We start from the raw sequence: 24,141 nt of genomic DNA, 5'->3' as shown, positions 1-24,141 counted from the left end.
TTGGAGCAAAGTATAGCAGAGATTTCAGCTGAGGGTTGTTGTTTGTTAGTTTTTTCCAGTTGTAAATTTTTTTCTAAGATCTGCGCAATCTCCTTTTCTCGTCTTTTCTTTTCAGTGTGGTTTAGTTTAATAAGGAGACCTCTAATAAATACTTTATGGGCTTGCCAAACTATAAGAGGGTCATCTACTGAGCCCACGTTAAATTGAAAAAACTCCTGTAAGGCTTGCAGGATTTCAGCTTTGTACTTATGGTGTGTGAGCAGGAATGCATTATTCCCCCAGATTGGTGCTGAGTGGGCTTGGTACTTTTCTGCAGTATTTGACCTGTGAGGGTGGTTGGGTCTTAAAGTGTCTGCTGGAAAAAATATCTTAGAGAGTCAGTGACTAGAGTTGAGCGAACACCTGGATGTTCGGGTTCGAGAAGTTCGGCCGAACTTCCCAGAAATGTTCGGGTTCGGGATCCGAACCCGACCCGAACTTGATCCCGAACCCGAACCCCATTGAAGTCAATAGGGACCCAAACTTTTCGGCACTAAAAAGGCTGTAAAACAGCCCAGGAAAGAGCTAGAGGGCTGCAAAAGGCAGCAACATGTAGGTAAATCCCCTGCAAACAAATATGGATAAGGAAATGAATTAAAGTAAAAATAAAATAAATAAAAATTAACCAATATCAATTGGAGAGAGGTCCCATAGCAGAGAATCTGGCTTCACGTCAGCCACCACTGTAACAGTCCATTGTCATATATTTAGGCCCAGGCACCCAGGCAGAGGAGAGAGGTCCCGTAACAGAGAATCTGGCTTCATGTCAGCAGAGAATCAGTCTGCATGTCATAGCAGAGACTCAGGCTTCAAGTCAGCCACCACTGTAACAGTCCATTGTCATATATTTAGGCCCAGGCACCCAGGCAGAGGAGAGAGGTCCCGAAACAGAGAATCTGGCTTCATGTCAGCAGAGAATCAGTCTGCATGTCATAGCAGAGAATCAGGCTTCACGTCAGCCACCACTGTAACAGTCCATTGTCATATATTTAGGCCCAGGCACCCAGTCAGAGGAGAGAGGTCCCGTAACAGAGAATCTGGCTTCATGTCAGCAGAGAATCAGTCTGCATGTCACAGGGGCGTAGCGTGGGGGGGGGCAGGTGGGCCGTTGCCCCGGGCGCCAAACTGCAGGGGGGCGCTCCGGCGCCGGCTGAAAAGTTTTTATATTGTGCGTTTTTTTCAGGACGCGCAACGGCCGGCCAGAGTCTGAGGCAGAGAGCTGTTTAGTGCGTGCACCCACCCGGCCCCGATGATTCATTTGTGCGGTCATCGCGGCGGGCGCACTACTGTGTTGGTTAGTTAACTGTTAACAACTAGACAGTCTGACTAATTAACATACGATACATGGTTGGCGCCGCCTCCTGCTCCTAGTGGCAATCATTAGGCTGGCCGCTGGCCTGGCTCCCTCCGGCTCCGCCCACTTTCCAGGCGGGAAACACAGTCAGAGCCAGCAGAAGATTGCCAGGAGCAGGAGGCGGCGCCGCGGCAGAAGACTGAGTCCACTAGTCAGTGTGCACTGTGTCACTTTAGACTCCAGTCCAGACAGAGAACTGTTGAGTCAGAGACTGATCAGGCCCTGAGTCTGAGTGAGCCCTGAGCCAGTGAGCCAGACTGAGCAGCATGCAATAATAATGGTAATAAATCAATGAGTGAAATGCCAGATCTCTGCCAGGCCAAATAGGTGGCGTGGCAGTCTGGCATTCATGGTTCTGATGTGGCAGCTTATAGGTATACATTGGGGCCATAATATATAATAATTATATAAGGGGGCCATCATTAATTATACATAGGGGCCATTATATATTATAATTATACAGAGAGGCTATTAATAATGGGCCCTCTGTAAATTCTAATATATAATGGCCCCCTGTATAATTATTACCGTAAATATTATGGCCCCACTGTATAACTATAATTTATAGTTATACTGTGGGGCCATAATATATAATAATTATACAAGGGGTTGTTATATATTACACAGAGGGGCCATTATATATAATAATTATACAGGGGGGCCATTATACAGTATATTAGAATTATACAGAGGGCCCATTATCAATAGCCTATCCGTATAATTATAATATATAATGGCCCCTATGTATAATATATAATAGCCCCTTGTATAATTATTATATATAATGGCCCCTCTGTATAATATATAATGCACCTTTGTATAATTATCATTTATTATGGCCCCTCTGTATAACTATAATATATAATGGCCCCCTATAGAATATATTATGGCCCCCTTGTATAATTATTATATATTATGGTCCCTCTGTATAACTATAATATATAATGCCCCCCTTGTATATTATATATAGTGACCCCTCTGTAATATTAGGATATATAATGGCCCCCTCTGTATTATTATTATATATAAAATGGCCCCTCTGTATAATTATTATATATAATGACCCCTCTGAAATATTAGGATATATAATGGACCCTCTGTATAATTACTATATATAATGACCCCCCTGTATTATTATAATATATAATGGCCCCCTCCGTATTATTAGGATATATAATGGCTAATAATATAAATAACTAATAATAATAAAACTCTGCAGAGATGAGACGCGGCTGAAAGAAGGTGTCATGGCGATCTTATCTCTGAATAAAGACGCTGAGGAAAGTCTACATCACAGGAGACGTCACTGGATGGATGAGGTATGTGGTGCTGTATTCTCCTGTATATTTTGTAGTGATATATGTAATGTCCAAACACATATTTGTTTCACGGTAGGGTTGGGGGGTGGATTGAGAATTTGGCCCACCCTGCCGCATCCTGGCCCCAGACTTCAGGTCACACTGTGTGTGTGTTCTGAATTCTGGGGCCTTATACCCATCTACTACATCATCTGTACTTAGAGAGTTACCACCATGTTATCTGTGGTGTTACATAGGACTACTACATTATCTGTAAAAGGGGCGTGTCCACAGGTTGGGGGGGGGGGCAATAAATGGCTTGCCCCGGGTGCTGGCAACCCACGCTACGCCACTGGCATGTCATAGCAGAGAATCAGGCTTCAAGTCAGCCACCACTGTAACAGTCCATTGTCATAAATTTAGGCCCACGCACCCAGGCAGAGGAGAAAGGTCCCGTAACAGAGAATCTGGCTTCATGTCAGCAGAGAATCAGTCTGCATGTCATAGCAGAGAATCAGGCTTCACGTCAGCCACCACTGTAACAGTCCATTGTCATATATTTAGGCCCACGCACCCAGGCAGAGGAGAGAGGTCCCGTAACAGAGAATCTGGCTTCATGTCAGCAGAGAATCAGTCTGCATGTCATAGCAGAGAATCAGGCTTCACGTCAGCCACCACTGTAACAGTCCATTGTCAGATATTTAGGCCCAGGCACCCAAGCAGAGGAGAGAGGTCCCGTAACAGAGAATCTGGCTTCATGTCAGCAGAGAATCAGTCTGCATGTCATAGCAGAGAATCAGGCTTCACGTCAGCCACCACTGTAACAGTTCATTGTCATATATTTAGGCCCACACACCCAGGCAGAGGAGAGAGGTCCCGTAACAGAGAATCTGGCTTCATGTCAGCAGAGAATCAGTCTGCATGTCATAGCAGAGAATCAGGCTTCACGTCAGCCACCACTGTAACAGTCCATTGTCATATATTTAGGCCCAGGCACCCAGGCAGAGGAGAGAGGTCCCGTAACAGAGAATCTGGCTTCATGTCAGCAGAGAATCAGTCTGCATGTCATAGCAGAGAATCAGGCTTCACGTCAGCCACCACTGTAACAGTCCATTGTCATATATTTAGGCCCAGGCACCCAGGCAGAGGAGAGAGGTCCCGTAACAGAGAATCTGGCTTCATGTCAGCAGAGAATCAGTCTGCATTTCATAGCAGAGAATCAGGCTTCACGTCACCCAACATTGGAACAGTCCATTGGCATATATTTAGGCCCCGGCACCCAGACAGAGGAGAGGTTCATTCAACTTTGGGTTGCCTCGCAATAAAATGGTAAAATGAAAATAAAAATAGGTTTGAATGAGGAAGTGCCCTGGAGTACAATAAAATATGGTTATGGGGAGGTAGTTCATGTCTAATCTGCACAAGGGATGGACAGGTCCTTTGGGATCCATGCCTGGTTCATTTTCATGAACGTCAGCTTGTCCACATTGGCTGTAGACAGGCGGCTGCGTTTGTCTGTAATGACACCCCCTGCCGTGCTGAATACACGTTCAGACAAAACGCTGGCCGCCGGGCAGGCCAGCACCTTCAAGGCATAAAAGGCTAGCTCTGGCTACGTGGACAATTTAGAGACCCAGAAGTTGAATGGGGCCGAACCATCAGTCAGTACGTGGAGGGGTGTGCACACGTACTGTTCCACCATGTTAGTGAAATGTTGCCTCCTGCTAACACGTTGCGTATCAGGTGGTGGTGCAGTTAGCTGTGGCGTGTTGACAAAACTTTTCCACATCTCTGCCATGCTAACCCTGCCCTCAGAAGAGCTGGCCGTGACACAGCTGCCTTGGCGACCTCTTGCTCCTCCTCTGCCTTGGCCTTGGGCTTCCACTTGTTCCCCTGTGACATTTGGGAATGCTCTCAGTAGTGCGTCTACCAACGTGCGCTTGTACTCGCGCATCTTCCTATCACGCTCCAGTGCAGGAAGTAAGGTGGGCACATTGTCTTTGTACCGTGGATCCAGCAGGGTGGCAACCCAGTAGTCCGGACACGTTAAAATGTGGGCAACTCTGCTGTCGTTGCGCAGGCACTGCAGCATGTAGTCGCTCATGTGTGCCAGGCTGCCCAGGGGTAAGGACAAGCTGTCCTCTGTGGGAGGCGTATCGTCATCGTCCTGCCTTTCCCCCCAGCCACGCACCAGTGATGGGCCCGAGCTGCGTTGGGTGCCACCCCGCTGTGACCATGCTTCATCCTCATCCTCCTCCACCTCCTCCTCATCCTCGTCCTCCTCGTCCTCCAGTAGTGGGCCCTGGCTGGCCACATTTGTACCTGGCCTCCGCTGTTGCAAAAAACCTCCCTCTGAGTCACTTCGAAGAGACTGGCCTGAAAGTGCTAAAAATGACCCCTCTTCCACCTCCTCCTCCTCCTGGGCCACCTCCTCTTCCATCATCGCCCTAAGTGTTTTCTCAAGGAGACATAGAAGTGGTATTGTAACGCTGATAACGGCGTCATCGCCACTGGCCATGTTGGTGGAGTACTCGAAACAGCGCAACAGGGCACACAGGTCTCGCATGGAGGCCCAGTCATTGGTGGTGAAGTGGTGCTGTTCCGCAGTGCGACTGAACTGTGCGTTCTGCAGCTGAAACTCCACTATGGCCTGCTGCTGCTTGCACAGTCTGTCCAGCATGTGCAAGGTGGAGTTCCACTTGGTGGGCAGGTCGCATATGAGGCGGTGAGCGGGAAGGCCGAAGTTACGCTGTAGCGCAGACAGGCGAGCAGCGGCAGGATGTGAACGCCGGAAGCGCGAACAGACGGCCCGCACTCTATGCAGCAGCTCTGACATGTCGGGGTAGTTGTGAATGAACTTCTGCACCACCAAATTCAGCACATGCGCCAAGCAAGGGATGTGCGTCAAACCAGCTAGTCCCAGAGCTGCAACGAGATTTCGCCCATTATCGCACACCACCAGGCCGGGCTTGAGGCTCACCGGCAGCAACCACTCGTCGGTCTGTTGTTCTATACCACGCCACAACTCCTGTGCGGTGTGGGGCCTGTCCCCCAAACATATGAGTTTCAGAATGGCCTGCTGACGTTTACCCCGGGCTGTGCTGAAGTTGGTGGTGAAGGTGTGTGGCTGACTGGATGAGCAGGTGGAAGAAGAGGAGGAGGAAGCTGAGTAGGAGGAGGTGGCAACAGGAGGCAAAGAATCTTGCCCTGCGATCCTTGGCGGCGGAAGGACGTGCGCCAAACAGCTCTCCGCCTGGGGCCCAGCTGCCACTACATTTACCCAGTGTGCAGTTAGGGAGATATAGCGTCCCTGGCCGTGCTTACTGGTCCACGTATCTGTGGTTAGGTGGACCTTGCCACAGATGGCGTTGCGCAGTGCACACTTGATTTTATCGGATACTTGGTTGTGCAGGGAAGGCACGGAGAAGTAGTGCCGGCTGGGAACAACATACTGTGGGACAGCAAGCGACTTGAGCTGTTTGAAGCTGTCTGTGTCCACCAGCCTAAATGACAGCATTTCATAGGCCAGTAGTTTAGAAATGCTGGCATTCGGGGCCAGGGATCGAGGGTGGCTAGGTGGGAATTTACGCTTTCTCTCAAATGTTTGTGAGATGGAGAGCTTAACGCTGCCTTGTGACATGGTTGAGATGCTTGGTGACGGAGGTGGTGGTGTTGGTGGTACATCCCCTGTTTGCTGGGCGGCAGGTGCCAATGTTCCTCCAGAGGCGAAGGAAGAGGCTGAGGCGGCAGCAGCAGAAGAGGCCGAGGCGGCAGCAGCAGAAGAGGTAGCAGGGGGAGCCTGAGTGACTTCCTTGTTTTTAAGGTGTTTATTCCACTGCAGTTCATGCTTTGCATGCAGGTGCCTGGTCATGCAGGTTGTGCTAAGGTTCAGAACGTTAATGCCTCGCTTCAGGCTCTGATGGCACAGCGTGCAAACCACTCGGGTCTTGTCGTCAGCACATTGTTTGAAGAAGTGCCATTCCAGGGAACTCCTTGAAGCTGCCTTTGGGGTGCTCGGTCTCAGATGGCGGCGGTCAGTAGCAGGCGGAGTCTCTTGGCGGCGGGTGTTCTGCTTTTGCCCACTGCTCCCTCTTTTGCTACGCTGTTGGCTCGGTCTCACCACTGCCTCTTGCTCCAAACTGTGAAAGTCAGTGGCACGACCTTCATTCCATGTGGGGTCTAGGACCTCACCGTCCCCTGCATCGTCTTCCACCCAGTATTGATCCCTGACCTCCTGTTCAGTCTGCACACTGCAGAAAGACGCAGCAGTTGGTACCTGTGTTTCGTCATCATCAGAGACATGCTGAGGTGGTATTCCCATGTCCTCATCATCAGGAAACATAAGTGGTTGTGCGTCAGTGCATTCTATGTCTTCCACCGCTGGGGAAGGGCTAGGTGGATGCCCTTGGGAAACCCTGCCAGCAGAGTCTTCAAACAGCATAAGAGACTGCTGCATAACTTGAGGCTCAGACAGTTTCCCTGGTATGCATGGGGGTGATGTGACAGACTGATGGGCTTGGTTTTCAGGCGCCTTCTGTGTGCTTTCTGCAGAAGACTGGGTGGGAGATAATGTGAACGTGCTGGATCCACTGTCGGCCACCCAATTGACTAATGCCTGTACCTGCTCAGGCCTTACCATCCTTAGAACGGCATTGGGCCCCACCAAATATCGCTGTAAATTATGGCGGCTACTGGGACCTGAGGTAGTTGGTACACTAGGACGTGTGGCTGTGGCAGAACGGCCACGTCCTCTCCCAGCACCAGAGGGTCCACTAACACCACCACGACCATGTCCGTGTCCTTTACTAGATGTTTTCCTCATTGTTATCGTTCACCACAACAACCAAAATATTATTTGGCCCAATGTATTGAATTCAAATTCAGGCCTTTTTTTACAGACACCTAACACTATCTGGCTATCTATTTAGGTACCGTATTACACTAATACAGGCACAGCAGTAACCACAGATTTAGCTGACTATAAATTTGAGGCCTATTATTTAGGCGCTGGGTGACAGGTATACGTTTACAGACAGAATTAGACTGAGATATGCACAGTAGCATGTGTGTGAAGTTATTGAGAATGACCCTATGTGCACCTTGAATCTTATATACCCTTTTAGGGATAGATTTAAAGTAGGTCTGATACAGCAGAAACCACTAATTTAGAGAATTGCTAAATTGGGAATTGTATTTCAACCCAGAACAAAAACTGTGCTTTGACGGACACTAAATAACTTGCCCAGCTACAACAATAACCACAGATTTGGATGAATATAAATTTGAAGCCTATTATTTAGGCGCTGGGTGACAGGTATACGTTTACGGACAGAATTAGACTGGGATATGCACAGTAGCGTGTGTGTCAAGTTATTGAGAATGACCCTATCTGCACCTTGAATCTAATATACCCTTTTAGGGATGTATTTAAAGTAGGCCTGATACAGCAGAAACCACTAAATTAGGAAATTGCTAAATTGGGAATTGTATTTCAACCCAGAACAAAAACTGTGCTTTGACGGACACAGTTGGGTACAATAGTTTGTGGTTCCAATGATTATATGAGAAGTCCCTGTATTATACACGCCATATTGTGATAGTTATCGTCAGGGTATTAGTTTCACAAACCACCATACAGACACTGTCACCTATTGTATAGCTTCATATACCACAATCAAATTGTTGTCGTCAGAACAGTACTTCACCTTTTAGTAATATTAGGGTAACTCACATTTCTGGGGATATCGTTCCGAGGATGTGCCTAGACGTGGTGTCCCGCGTAGTATGTGGCACTGGTCTTACCTCTAGTTTAGGCCTTCCTCTTTAGGGTACATGCACACGTTCAGGATTCATCTGAAATCCGCAGGTGTTCGCAGGCAAATCTGTGCAGTCAATCCGCATCAATTGGTGCAGATTTGCATGCGGATTTGCGTGCAGATTTGGTGCGGATTTTCCGCATGCGTATTTTACTAAGTGAATGAAGACGTGATTGTCCACGTGACTAGGGGCTCCGATCATGTGACCCGAAGGCTCCATGAAGCGAATGACAGTTCAATGATGAATGCTTTAGAAATCCTTTGCTTTAAATCCTTAGTGATCACTTTGATATGAGGTGGACCCTTTCTTTTCCCAAACGCGTTTCGGGACACAAAGTCCCTTGTCTCTTTTGGAGCAAAGTTTAGCAGAGAGACTTTGTGTCCCAAAACGCGTTACCCTGACGATAACTATCACAATATGGCGTGTATAATACGGGGACTTCTCATATAATCATTGGAACCACAAACTATTGTACCCAAAGCCGCTTTGATCTAGCACCTCCAACATTGGGACTGCCTATACATTTTATTAACTAAATAAGTGCACTACTATACAGTCATAGCCAGCAATCGAGTTTAATCAGCTGCCTCATTTATCTCTCTATATATATTTATACATATAGTTTGTAGTGATCTAGTTGAGGAGCTACTATTTATCAATCAATTCTTAACCTTTCATTTTTATTTTTTAACCATTTTAATCAATAAACATACGTGTATCCAGTTGAAAAGTGAGTGCCTGCTAAAAATTGTATTCCTTTTGTTCTACTTCTACATGGTTGGAATGAAGTTTTGAAGATGTGATCAGTACACCAATACAGAGACTTTAGTAACAACTTACCTATGAGTGATAACATGAAATTGAGCATTAGGCCTCAAGTGTATGTTTCCATGTATTCTATTTCTACATGTTTTGAATTTCCACTTTTTTGTGAGGGGTTATTAAATATATTCAAACCAGCATATATATGTGATAACTACACAGGGTAGTGCCCATTATTATTTGAGAGGCCCAAATAAGTCAGGGCTACAGGAGGGTTCCAAACGAAAGACCCAAAGCAAGAATGTGGGTAGTAGCAGCACCAGTTTTCCGGCCAGAAGTAGTAGTAGTAGTTGGCCGCAGTTAGCCTTGCTGGCTTCGGAAAGGCACAACATTATAGTTGAGTCAGCATTTGTACTGCCATGAGGGGGAGGTGAAAGAGGAGGCTGCAGACCACAGCTGTGTTGGTGGTAGTAGTGGCATAGTAAACTGTTGTATTGGTGTTGGGAACATCAACATTAGCAGTTGGAGTAAAGAAGGGGAGCCAAAGTACCCATCATGATATCCCACAGTCTGATGGAAGTAAAAGGGAAGTTGAGGACCCTGATGCTAATTGTGTGCTGGACAATACTTGAAAGCCGGATTAGGGTGCTGAGGAGGAGGCAACATCAGAGGAGGAGGGTTATGACAGATTCAATAAAGTGTCCATGTATCTCTAAAGAACAGCCAGGGCCACATCTGCTTTTTTCGCCACGCAGTGGGAAGACAAAAGCATTGCATGTGCATGTGCAAGAGCAAATAGATGTGGGCAGGCAAACACAAATATAGACACCACAGCTATGTTGAACCACAGGAAGCGACATCACCCCATCCCATGGACAAACAGAGATGGTGCAGCCACTGCAGCAGGAGTTCTCTCCTTCTCCCAGTCTCCCTTGCTACAGCCAAGGCTCATTCATAGGCTGTACAGTGTTTTTCACATCATCATTATTCCTTTCTTCTTCTTCCACTCAGACTTCTCCTCTGCTCCATAGTCAGCCATCCATAACGGAATGTGTGGCCAGGAAACAACTATACGCGCCCAGCAATCTGATGGTGCAAAAGTTTTATTTCCACCTTGCCAAGTTGCTGGCATTCCAGTTGCTGCCATACTATTTACTCGAGTCTGCTGCCTTTAGGGATCTAATGGCGTGCACTAGGCTATTGGCCTAGTTGGCCATATTTTTTCCAAAAAGTCATCCCAGCCTTGTACTTTCATGTGGTCACAACTAGGGTTGAAGATGGTTATAATGAAAAATAATAGCATTCTTAAGACAGAATGCTAAATAAAATGGCCATTAAGGGGTTAAAAATATTTTTAAAAAACTAACCTCGGATACCGGCTGCATGATCAACTGGATGAGCGGAGTTGGTTTTTTTTAACCCCTCAATAGCCATTTTATTTAGCATTCTGTCTTAAGAATGCTATTATTTTCCATTATAACATGTTATAACGGAAAATAATAAAGTGAAGTTTGGGTCCCCATTGACTTTAATGGGGTCCGGGTTCGGGGTCAAGTTCGAGTCAAGTTCGGGTCCCGAACGCAAACTTTGACCTGAGGTTCGGCCTTACTCACAACGTGAGATACTCCCTGGCTAAAGTTCATGCTAAAGTTCATGCTATGGTGGACACCTGGAGCAGCTTTTACAGGCAGGGACAGGACATTTATTTTACGGCCAACTGGGTCAATGTTTTTTTTTGACAGTGGCGAGGCAGCATTCCGGCAACAAGGCCAGGTCCTTTTGACCCCCATGATTGTTTCACCCTGGTTCCCACACTTGGCACTTGCCACCTGCTCCTCTATAAACACATTCCTGCCCCCAACAGCAGCTGGGCATGGAGTCACTCGCACTACCTCTTCTTTCAATAACGTGTCAAGTCAAGCGTTGCCACACTGTGTTGGAGCTGATTGGCCTAGGCGGGACTACCCTCACAGATGAGCAGTTGCGCAAGTTCATCAAGCAGCAAACAACCTGCTGCCTGTCACCCCGCCAATTCCTACTGGGCAACGTGGTTAGCGACAATAGGTGCAACATTGTGGCTGCCCTGAACCTGAGAAACAACACATGCTCCCTACATTGCACACATCATCAACCTAGCTGTGCAACATTTTCTTAATAAGTACACTGGCTTGAACAATATGCTGGCAAAGACTAGGAGACTGCACTTTAGCCACTCTTACGTGGTGAGAAAAGCTCTCCTGGACCTGCGGTGACAGAATGGCCTGCCTCTATACTGCTTAATCAGAGATGTGCCAAGTTGCTGGAATTCATCATTGCACATGCTCAAACATCTGTTAGAACAGCAGACAGCCAAAGCAGCATAGAGCACATGTGTTGCTTCATGGTCAGGCAGTGGCAACTCATCCAAGATGCCTGTCAGGTGCTGAAGCCCTTCGAAGAAGCCACAAAGTTTGTCAACAAGGACAACTGTGGCTTGAACAATGTCATCCTTCTCATATTTATTTTAGAAAAGATGCTGACGCTCATGCAGCAGGGGACCACAGTGGAAGAAGAGCAGCTGGCACATCTTTATGTCTGTCTTATAGCTGTTGGGGACAATAACATCACTTTTGTCAAGATGAACCAAGCCTGGATTCAGGAGGATTTTCACACACTTCTGGCTGAGGCCCGATAAATAGATCTGGCCTTGCTGGTGGTGCTCCATTTTGCCAATGTTGCTATCTGCCTACCATCACATTCTGCCCCCCACCACCATCATGCCACTTCTGTGACCTGCCTACCATCATGTTCTATATAGCTGCTGCTGCCACCTCCATCATGCCACAACCACCATGATGCCACTTCTGCGGCCTGCCAACCATCATCTTATGTAAGGCTGCTGCTGCCTCCATCATGCTCCAGCCTGCCTGCCAACATGTACCATATGGCTGCTGCTGCAACTACCGCTTCCTTAGCTGCTGCTTCAGCTGCTGCTTCAGCTCATCGCTGCTAATCCCATACTGCTACCTCTATTAACACAAAGCATCTGCCACTACTACCACTGCTACTATTACAACTACTACTCTTATTACTACCCATAAACTGCCTTTTATGCTCCATGCCACTATAGCTGTACCCTTTCAATATCCACACTGCACTAACTGCTGCTCCCTGCTGCTGTCTTGTTCATAATGAGCCACTTTTTCTTCTTGCAATCACAAAAACACTTGTGCATGTCATATGAACAGGCATTCTGGCCCTGTCAACGCAAAATTTTTGGACACTGGGTCCAGGGCAACTGAAGTCACTTCAGTTCGACCCAAACTGATTCAGATCTGAATTGTACTTTTTCAAAAATTTGAAGAACCTGATCCAAACCGAATCTTGAGTGGTTTGCTCATGTCTAATCTACCATATTTTTCTGACTATAAGAAGCGCCTAGATTTTAGAGGTGGAAAATCAGAAAAAAAATCTTTTGAATCAAGAGTTGTGCTAAAATAGTTAATGAAATAACAGAATAATATTTCAAAAATGGAAACATAAACGACCAGCAGCATTACAACTCTCATTAGTGTCACTAACAAATGAGGAGAGATTTTGAGCACAGTTATAGGGGTATCTACTGTTGATGCACTGTAATGGGGGGATTTGCTTCTGACGCATTGTTATGTGGGGATATGCTGTTAGCACACTGTTATGGGGGAGATCTGCTGTTTACACACTCTGATGGGGAAAATTTGCTGCTGACGCACTATTATGGTGGAGATCTGCTGCTGACACACTGTTATGGGGGATCTGCTGCCAAAACACTGTTATGGAGGGGGACTGCTGCTAAGTACACACTATTGGGACACACTTTATTTGGGGACACTGTATTGGCCACTTTATTATGGTACAGTATATTAGTCTTATAAAAGTATTGGGATAATTTATTGGGGCACACTTTATTGGGGGACACTGCACACTGAATAATGTTACCTAAGCCGGCATGCAGTCACGTAGTAGAGGCATTTACAGGCAGCACAGGCATGCTAAAAGAGGAAAGCCTGAACCAGCCACATCTCCATCCAGCTTCAGAGCATAGCCTCCCATCTCCCTCCAGCAGCAAAACAGCGCAGGCAGGGCGATCCTCTAGAACCACCCACCGTCTCTCAAGCAGCAGTACAGCGCAGGCAAGAAGCCTGTGATCCTCTAGCACCGTTTGCTGTCTCCCTTCAGTAGCAGAACAGCACAGGTAGGAAGTCCTTGATCTTCCAGCACCTCCCTCTGTCTTGCTCCTGCTGACGGGGCACCTTCTAATTCCAGAAGCAGCAGTCAGGTTGGGAAGCATGGTTTGTTGCCATCATATAAATGTCAGAATGTAGCCTGACACCACACTGAAATTTACATTACTGGCAAGTGTACATCACAGGCCATGCTATGCAGGCAACTGCCCTTACGTCACACAGCGCGGACTGCAATTTACACTTGATGGCAATGTAAATTGCGGGGCAGTGTCGGACTGTACATTTGGACTATACGACGCAGACGCACTGCTATTTCCCCCCTTCCCCACACACCCACACACACTTTTGGGGGGGGGGGAGTGCATCTTATTTATAGTACAAAAATATGGCATATGTTCAATTACAACATACAGAAATGTATATTTATTTCTGATTATATAGCATTTTCCTAAGTTTATTATCCTTAGAGATTCTCTGAATCAAAATCATTTCATTAACAAATGATATGTTTTTTTTCTCCCTAGAGTTCAAAGTGTTGACTGGAAATGTTAAATTCAATTTGGTAGGTTCAATATTCACAGCAAATCAGTGATTCACATTTTGTAAGATCAATGTAGAAGAGAATAATTTCTAGTGTCATTTTTCTCTAAACACAATAGTTTAAAAACACAACTTGAGCAGAATTTTAATTGCAAGATTATTACATAGGTGTAATTTTCTTAGCTTTCAGGCAGGGAAACTAGAGTGACTAGCTGCACACATAATACTGGGGGGCCCAAAGAAAATAACCCTAAGAGTATGGCCACACAGTCAGGTTTCTGCATGCAGTTTTGGAAGCCAACATCAGGATTGGATCATAAAAGAAGAAAAAGTATAATAGACAGATACAACTGCATCAGGAAACCTGACCATGTGGTCATCTCCTAAGTAACCAACACAAATACTAACAATAAAGCATGAAATATGCTTTTCAAAATGAAATAAACTCTGCCGTGATGAGAAAAGTTCATCTATATGTATATAGGTATTTCAATGTCTGTTTCTGTATTTATCAATTAATATAACTCCTTATAAAAGGCAACACATACCTATTTTGTGCAAGTACTGGATTATCAATTTATTGGAACATTATTAAATCTATAATGAAATGTTCAACATTAATTATATAATATGTAGATGTGAAATAGATAAAACCATAACATTATTTGAAAGATAATAAGAATAAATAATATATACATATAGTACAGACCGAAAGTTTGGACACACCTTCTCATTCAAAGAGTTTTCTTTATTTTCATGACTATGAAAATTGTAGATTTACACAGAAGGCATCAAAACTATGAATTAACACATGTAGAATTATATACATAACAAAAAAAGTGTGAAACAACTGAAAATATGTCATATTCTAGGTTCTTCAAAGTAGCCACCTTTTGCTTTGATTACTGCTTTGCACACTCTTGGCATTCTCTTGATGAGCTTCAAGAGGTAGTCACCTGAAATGTTTTTCACTTCACAGGTGTGCCCTGTCAGGTTTAATAAGTGGGATTTCTTGCCTTATAAATGGGGTTGGGACCATCATTTGCATTGTGGAGAAGTCAGGTGGATACACAGCTGATAGTCCTACTGAATAGACTGTTAGAATTTGTATTATGGCAAGAAAAAAGCAGCTAAGTAAAGAAAAACGAGTGGCCATCATTACTTTAAGAAATTAAGGTCAGTCAGTCCGAAAAAATAGGAAAACTTTGAAAGTGTCCCCAAGTGCAGTCACAAAAACCATCAAGCGCTACAAAGAAACTGGCTCACATGTGGACCGCCCCAGGAAAGGAAGACTCTGCTGCGGAGGATAAGTTAATCCGAGTCACCAGCCTCAGAAATCGCAGGTTAACAGCAGCTCAGATTAGAGACCAGGTCAATGCCACACAGAGTTATAGCAGCAGACACATCTCTAGAACAACTGTTAACAGGAGACTGTGTGAATCAGGCCTTCATGGTAGACTATCTGCTAGGAAACCACTGCGAAGGACAGGCAACAAGCAGAAGAGACTTGTTTGGGCTAAAGAACACAAGGGATGGACATTAGACCAGTGGAAATCTGTGCTTTGGTCTGATGAGTCCAAATTTGAGATCTTTGGTTCCAACCACCGTGTCTTTGTGCGACGCAGAAAAGGTGAACGGATAGACTCTACATGCCTGGTCCCCACCGTGAAGCATGGAGGAGGAGGTGTGATCGTGTGGGGGTGCTTTGCTGGTGACACTGTTGGGAATTTATTCAAAATTGAAGGCATACTGAACCAGCATGGCTACCACAGCATCTTGCAGCGGGATGCTATTCCATCTGGTTTGCGTTTAGTTGAACCATCATTTATTTTTCGACAGGACAATGACCCCAAACACACCTCCAGGCTGTGTAAGGGCTATTTGACCATGAAGGAGAGTGATGGGGTGCTGTGCCAGATGACCTGGCCTCCACAGTGACAAGACCTGAACCCAATCGAGATAGTTTGGGGTGAGCTGGACCGCAGAGTAAAGGCAAAAGGACCAACAAGTGCTAAGCATCTCTGGGAACTCCTTCAAGACTGTTGGAAGACCATTTCAGGTGACTACCTCTTGAAGCTCATCAAGAGAATGCCAAGAGTGTGCAAAGCAGTAATCAAAACAAAAGGTGGCTACTTTGAAGAACCTAGAATATGACATATTTTCAGTTGTTTTTACACTTTTTTGTTATGTATATAATTCCACATGTGTTCATTCATAGTTTTGATGCCTTCAGTGTGAATCTACAATTTTCATAGTCATGTAAATAAAGAAAACTTTGAATGAGAAGGTGTGTCCAAACTTTTGGTCTAATGATCTCTCTAAAAGTTAAGCAGCAAATTTTAGAAGACAATTTAATTAAAATGACATACTAAGAGAATCCAGAGTTCCAGGAAATGCAGCGTTCAAGGTCGGTATTTAAGAAACAAAAAGTGGGATTTAATCAAGCCATAAAGGCCAGAATTTTATCTTCAAAAAGTCACAAGCCGTGGCTTTGAAACTTTTTGGGGTCACTTACACAAAAATATTGTGACATTTTGAGCGCTTTGTCTTCAAGTGCCACCTACAGATTTGGAGTAAAAATTTGGTCCAAATTTGAGAATAGATCACTGTTGTGATGCATTTATGAATTGTAATTTTTTTAAAGTCACAACTGTACTCCAGGCATCCCCTAGATAAACTTTTACTGAAAAAAATCTCACCACATTTGTGCCAGATTTACTATTACTGTGTGCCATTTTAATAAATTTGGTGTAGGTTCAGACAGCAACCCTAATCTAAAAACTAACCTCAAATACACCCACAATGGTAAATTCTCCCCTTTAGCCATTAAAAGCTAACCATTTATGTCAGTATTCGTCTTTGCATGTGCTTGAATGTGACTGTCCTCAATCAGAATAGATCAACAGACTCTAGGATTGCATACCCAAAAGACCTGGCAGTAATCCATAGGAGAGTAACAAATGCACATAAAACCTTCAATAAAATTGACCAAACACGAAGTAGACAAATCTTCTAACAAAGGTTTCTGCATAGAGAACCAAAAAGCTCAGGCAATTAAAATGACAAGTTATCGTGTATTTGTTAGGATGCAGCAATTTGCAAGAACAAAAAAACATTTTACTCATTGTCTTCATAGTTGCTTCATTATGGAACATTCATTGTTATGCTGTAACACTGGGACATTTCTGAAAATTAATGATATAGCATATTCATGTGTATTACAGTTATTATTCCTCCTGCTACAGGTAAGACGATGAAGACAAATATATTTTTTTAAACATATAAACTGGTAATAATAGTGTTCTTACCAGTGCATTTCTTTAAATGACTGTTCTTTTTGCCATGCGATCCCAGTTTGCAGTTAAAATTCTCTTCCCAAAACTCTGCAAACCATACATTTCTTCTGTTATTGGCTAATGACCGGCTTCTAAAATATCTATCAAATCCTATTTCACAAAAACAAAAATGATCATTAATACACATAAGTGCCCCACTGAAAGCAGTGCCATCTGCTCTACCATATGTGATGTAATGGTGATCTGGACTGGTGTTACGGTCAGTCAGGCAGGGGATTTGTTTCATCTTGCTATAATTTCTTATGTTGTATTGTAATTGCTTTCAATAAATGTGCTGTGAGGTCCATAGCATCAGCTTTAACCTATAATTACTATCATACCTAATAATCTACTATATAGTTGACCTCATTTTTGTACAAAAAAGATTATAACAGTAAAAGTTAATAATACTGTTAAAATTGTTGTTAGTATTTTTAACCAAAACTTTATTTTTCTATTATAGTAGATTTTTAATAGACAAATAGCATTTATTGCTTGGTTTGCTAACTCTACACTGTAGGACTTTTCTGGGTTCAAGATACAGTGGGCCCTTTCAGGTGAGTGAGTTGTACACTCCGCACTCGGAGCATGAGTATATCACAGCTTCCATCCTGTTCTCCCTGCACTGCCGGGGTCGCGTAGCATTATATTGATTTATGATGCTATGTAACCGGTAGAGGTCTGAATGCATTGGATAACACTGACATAATTCTGTCAGTGTTATCCAATACATTCCAGAACTGTAAGGGTTACATAGCATCATAAAGCAATATAATGCTATGCAACACTGGCAGTGCTGGAAGTTCAGAACGAGAGCTGTGATATACTCACACTCCGAGTCCGGAGTGTACAACTCGCTTGTCTGAAAGCGGCCAGAGGGTTTATCCTCAGGATAGGCAATCAATATCAAATCACTAGGAGTCTGACTCTTCGCACCCCCACAGATAAGCAGACTGAAGAGCCTGTCTACCAACTATGTAAAGGTGCCAATGCTGTGTATTGCAGCATGAAATGAATGGGATAAAGCGGTATTGTTACCACTACATTGATGGTTTGCAGATTGCATATGTAAGCAAAAATAATAAAAAATAACAGGGTGCTCTACATGAAGGAGAGACACAAGTGCCAGTGATTACCGGCCAAGAAAAATGGTGGATGCTCACCGAGATTGAGGATGGGCCATCAATATCTTGATCCTGGAAAACCCCTTTAGGCCCCATTCACACGTACGCAATTTCGGACCCATTCATTTCTATGGGGCCACACGATGTGTGGCCCGGCTCTGGAAATGCGGACCCGGACCCGCACTTCCGGGTCTGCATTTCCTTTCCCGAAAAAAATAGAACATGTCCTATTCTTGTCCGCAATTGTGGACAAGAATAGGCATATTCTATTAGTGACGGCGATGTGTGGTCTGCAAAATGCGGAACGCACATTGCCGCCTCCGTGTTTTGCGGATCTGCGGACGCGTGAATTGACCCTTAAGCAAAGAGCACTAAACCCCTTAACAACAGCACACTAGCCTTTTACTGTGGACATTTAGGTCCAATACCTTCCATGCACTTAGCTATAATAGCTTGCCTACATTCAATGCTCTGCCTGTGCATAGTGCGCTCTGCACTGATGAATGGCAGGAGAAGAATGAGGCATATTTGTACACCTTATACGTTTCCAGGCTATGGGTGCCCACATAGAGGACTCTGAGTGCTGCCCCTGGCACCTGTGCCACAGGTCCGCCACCACTTGTGCATACAATACTCAGTGGACTTTGTACAAAAGTGGAAGCTTTACTGGTCAGGCCAAGCACATGTTTCCTAAACAGCTGCCATGTGACAGAACTGCAAGTTTGATGTACTAGTATTTTAAATATATATAATATGAATGTCCCTTAGACTGATGTCATACACTGTGAGGGACATTTTTCAACCCATGTATTCCAGAAAACTGATATCAAAAAGTCCAAAAGGTTGGACAAAACTGTATAACTTCTTCAGTGGTTTTGAAAAAACGGACTCCCCAGTGGGCTGGGGAGTGAGTTGTACAGAGTCAGATTTTGCCTGCATGACACATTTATTAAAATCTACTGCAGGTGTAGATTATACCTGAAATATACACCAGATCCCTTTCTTGTGTAAATTTAAGTTCTGGCACATGGACCTGTACAGTTGCACCACAATTATTCAGGAGGCATGCACCTCTTAAAAATCAAATGCATCTGATGGCAGCAAGAAAAAGATTCAGACAGGCATGTAAAATGCTGGTCTTAAATGTTCCTCTTGGTGTGTTTTTTTTGATACATTGCAATTTTTTCAAGAGTTATTCATGCAGGCATATAACACAAAAGCCACCAAAAAAGTGTAAACTCAGATTCTAAATAATTAGATTTTTTTTGTAGAAAATGAATAAATAATTGGGCACAATTTTGATTCTAGAAAATCTATTGTCTCAACTTTAGTTACAGCTATTTAACCAGCTTGAGTGGAAAATTGCGACATATTATATGAAGTGTGTGATTGATGCTATAAATTATAGGATTGTGCTAAGTGTCATAGTGACTGTTATTCTATTTTTATTTTTCATGAAAAAGGGGAATATTACCATCTATTGAGGCTCTCTTTGGTAGGATTGTAACGGCTCCTTCTGCTATCTCCTCTTGTTGGTAAACTGGCGTGATTTTGGAGCCCCAGCTGTCTGATCCAATCCAAAGGAAATGTCCAGTTTGATTGTTTCTTTTAGCTGCTTCAAGGATTCGTCTGTAGGAACAAAAAAAAGAATAGAAAGAAAATAGAAGGAAAGAAATGTCCATTGATTTCAGTCGAGACACATTAACCAGATTCACTAAGCATCCAGGGAGGAAACGATTAGTCAATCTTTCTGTCAACTTGATTCTAACTTCAGACAGAATAAAAGAAAAAAGCTGTAGCCCTTCTCCGTGTCTGCAGTTCATGTTAATTTGTTTTCTCCTAACCCTAATGTACCATACATTGTCTATCATTCTCATTTCATTTATCTCATTCAATCTTATGTCTTAATCCACAGGACATTCTACCGTTACAGAAAGACAGTGAGATTGTCTCATAGGAACTGCTGAACAACATTTGTCTAAATGCAATTGAAATTTCCTACACCTCCAGTCTCACAAGGGTATGCTTGACGCGTTAATCTAAAACTGATAAGAAAGAAATAGGTTTGCACAATTCTCCTGCCACTGGAAAAGATCAAACATGCCACAAACAATAGGAGATAACCATCACCTTATGTCATCTTCATTTGCAAAGATGATTATTGCCCGAGCATTAGGGGTTTCCAGCAGGCGCTTAATGATTTTATCAAATTCTCCTGGTTTGGGTTCACGGGGGATTTTCAGTGATTGGGCAATGCAAACACCACCTGTAAAGACATAATACGCTTCATCTCAGAAAAGCCACACTTTGAGGATTACTGATTAATGCTTCTTGTGAGCTCTATTTGGTTTATATAAACAGATCTAGCATCAATCCACCTCAATTACCTCTACATGTGTACACATCATGCTTAATGGTATATTGCACTGGAAGAGAGGCTATCCTATAATGTTTTGTCTGCAGGGTCTGGCTTGATAAACAGGAAATGAGAAGAAAATGAAGATATTTAGTGCTTGCTTGACACTCAGCTACAAGTGGTTGTTACTGCAAAGATAATGTAGATAAAGCAGGGTATAAATGTGATGAGGTGAACTCAGTAGCATCAAAACAGGAGAAGACATGATAGGAGTACATGCAGGTAATCCTATAAGGTCATGGCATGTAATTACCAGAGGATCCAGTCACATACTATATTATACGATGAGGCTATGGAGAATAGAACTACATCATTACACATATCTAATGGCATCCATACTCTATATAACCCTATTCATTTGATAATGATAAATACAGTATGCAATTATATACCTATGCATTATGTATTATATACATTTAATTCTTGAAAACAATTTGTATGGCATGGTCACCGTCTAACCTCAGCCATTAGAATTATCTTAAAGTGTATGGTCTACAGCACCTGCCAATGAATAACAAAAATGACCCTGCTTCAATGATATATTGAAAAATAAAACATGATAAGCTTGGGGTGACCTTAGTATTACATCTCCAGTATGACAACTTATTCCATACCAGGCATTAGGAATGAAAATCTTCTGAGCATCACTACACAATTCCAAACTGAATCTGGAAGGGACATAAGGACTAATCTATGACAGAAACTCCATGAAAGGAGTACACAAACCTAAGATCACCATGTGCTATGCTAAGCATCAGCCGTATAAATGTAACACACATCTTCGTTCGACTCTGGAGCAGTGGAAATGTGTTCTTTGAAGTGATAAATCAAATATTTGGCAGTGTGATGGTTGACTCTGTGTTTGGCTCACGTCTGGGAAACACTACCATAATGTATACTCCCTAAGGAAAAATTTGGTGGAATAGGATCATAGTATGTTTTTAAACAATTGGACTACACCTCTCATTCCTGGCGAAGGATAATTTTAATGCTATCCTGTACAAGAACATTTAAAATCTAAAAATAGTCCGATCCACAGGCAATATGTTGTAGAGCTAGTGGAGTTGTGTAGATTGTAGGGAAAGAGCTTCTCAGCCCCTGCTAACTGTAAACATTTTGGTAACAGTTTGTGATGCTCTCCTGTTCAAGCACGACTGTGCTTCTGTGCACAAAGTGAAGTCCATAAAAACATAGTTTGACATGTTTGTTTGGAGGAAAGTGTATGGCCTGTACAGAGTCATGTGATGTAGAAATGTCACAACCAGACAGCTGAGAAGCTCTGACAGAAGCCTTTCAGAACCTCCTCCTTGAGTTTTCTTTGTTGTAGTGTTCAGTTCCTCATCTCGTTAGCCTCTCTCAGCTGTCATGTAGTTGGACTGATTGCTTCCCTTTAAATTCCTCCCCATAATGCATTACTGGGCGGCTTATACTTCTTCCTGGAGTGTGTGTGCATGCTGATCCTATTTCCCAGTCTGCTACTAAGTTAAGTGCTGTACATTTATCTGTTATTTTCTGTTTGCTGGATCCCAGGTGACCCTGACTCCCTCTGTGTGTGGTTTAGGGAGCCGGTGGTCGTGTCCCCTCACTATTTTAGGGTGTTCAGGTGTTAGATAGTCGAGGTACGTGGATATGCAACCATCCACCTTTGGGATTTTTGCATAGGCTGAGCAGCCAGGGAAACTGCCAGGTCTTGTGCAGGGGTCTCCCTTTCCGTTCCTTAGCTTTGGATCCAGTGAGTCATATATGCATGTTGCATTGTCTTGTTTCCTGTACACCGTCCGTGACATTATATGCATGTTGCATTGTCTTGCTTCCTGTACACCGTCCGTGACATTATATGCATGTTGCATTGTCTTGTTTCCTGTACACCGTCCGTGACAAGAAAGAACAGAAATGAAAATTGTAAACTAGTCCTTTCCTGTCCAACATCAGTATCCAACCTCAAAAACTTTTCTGTTGTTCATAGAAAATGTTTAAGATTATTATTATTATTATTATTATTATTATTATTATTATTATTAATAATAAGTATTCTTTCTCCCTAGAAAATCGAGGAAACTTCAATCAACAGAAAGGGGCTTTTACTACTAAATAACTTATTGGAGATAATGAATTGTACGTTAGATAATGATTTCATTTTGCGAAAACGCTGTTTATTGTTGCTTATGTAATGACTGCACATTCTAAAGTGCTGCATAAAGTTTTCACTATACACATCAGTTCCTGTTATCAACATAGGTCAGAATATATTATCACTCAGAAGATGAAAAAGGGGATTTTTATTATTAACTAGTTATCCTAAGATGAATTCCTTATTCACGCAGTCAGTATTCAGTCAGTAATTTCCATCAGTGATTGTGAGCCAAAGCCATGTGCGGATCTAAGGTGCAATATCTTTACCTCATGCCTTATCTCTGTGTAACCTCCACTCCTGGTTTTGGCTAACAATCACTGATGGAAATCACTGGTTAAATACTGAACCGAATGGACTGGCCATAGATCCTACAAGGAAATTTCCCAGTTGGCCGATACCTAGGGAGCCCTCCTAATGGCTGCTGGCTGTGTCCATACTATGATGCTCTAAGACTTAATGAATGCTAGGAGCATGAGGTACTGTACTTATGCACGTGGCCTGCGAAAGTAGGTCCCCTGCTAAATTCAATGGCATTGCCATTCTCAGGATGCTACACAGTGGAATACTGCCGGGGGGCAGCAGTTATTTGTGCTGCTCTGTGGTATTTGTTTTTGCTGTGGCGGTATTTTGTACTGCACTGTGGTGTTTGTTTCTGCTTACAGCCAGGTCCATAAATATTGGGACATCAACACAATTCTAACATTTTTGGCTCTATACACCACCACAATGCATTTGAAATGAAACAAACAAGATGTGCTTTAACTGCAGACTGTCAGCTTTAATTTGAGGGTATTTACATTCAAATCAGGTGAACGGTGTAGGAATTACAACAGTTTGCATATGTGCCTCCCACTTGTTAAGGGACCAAAAGTAATGGGACAGAATAATAATCATAAATCAAACTTTCACTTTTTAATACTTTGTTACAAATCCTTTGCAGTCAATTACAGCCTGAAATCTGGAATGCTTAGACATCACCAGACGCTGGATTTCATCCCCGGTGATGCTCTGCCAGGCCTCTACTGCAACTGTCTTCAGTTCCTGCTTGTTCTTGGGGCATTTTCTCTTCAGTTTTGTCTTCAGCAAGTGAAATGCATGCTCAATCGGATTCAGGTCA

The 24,141-nt window shown here is 43.5% G+C and overlaps 1 protein-coding gene across 1 annotated transcript in view; it reads right to left on the bottom strand.

Annotated features, from left to right (window-relative positions):
* The window catches only part of GRM8 (glutamate metabotropic receptor 8), a 1,458,522-nt gene that overhangs the window by 610,876 nt on the left and 823,505 nt on the right, over positions 1 to 24,141 (bottom strand). The window contains exons 3-5 of the mRNA XM_044280260.1: positions 20,605 to 20,740; positions 19,949 to 20,103; positions 17,324 to 17,461 (exon numbers count right to left, since the gene is read on the bottom strand). Coding sequence (XP_044136195.1) covers positions 17,324 to 17,461; positions 19,949 to 20,103; positions 20,605 to 20,740 — 429 coding nt within the window. The remainder of the gene's footprint in view (positions 1 to 17,323; positions 17,462 to 19,948; positions 20,104 to 20,604; positions 20,741 to 24,141) is intronic.

Source organism: Bufo gargarizans, chromosome 2 (assembly GCF_014858855.1).
Source record: "Bufo gargarizans isolate SCDJY-AF-19 chromosome 2, ASM1485885v1, whole genome shotgun sequence".
Classification (NCBI taxonomy): domain Eukaryota; kingdom Metazoa; phylum Chordata; class Amphibia; order Anura; family Bufonidae; genus Bufo; species Bufo gargarizans.
This window is presented reverse-complemented; position numbering and strand designations above follow the sequence as displayed.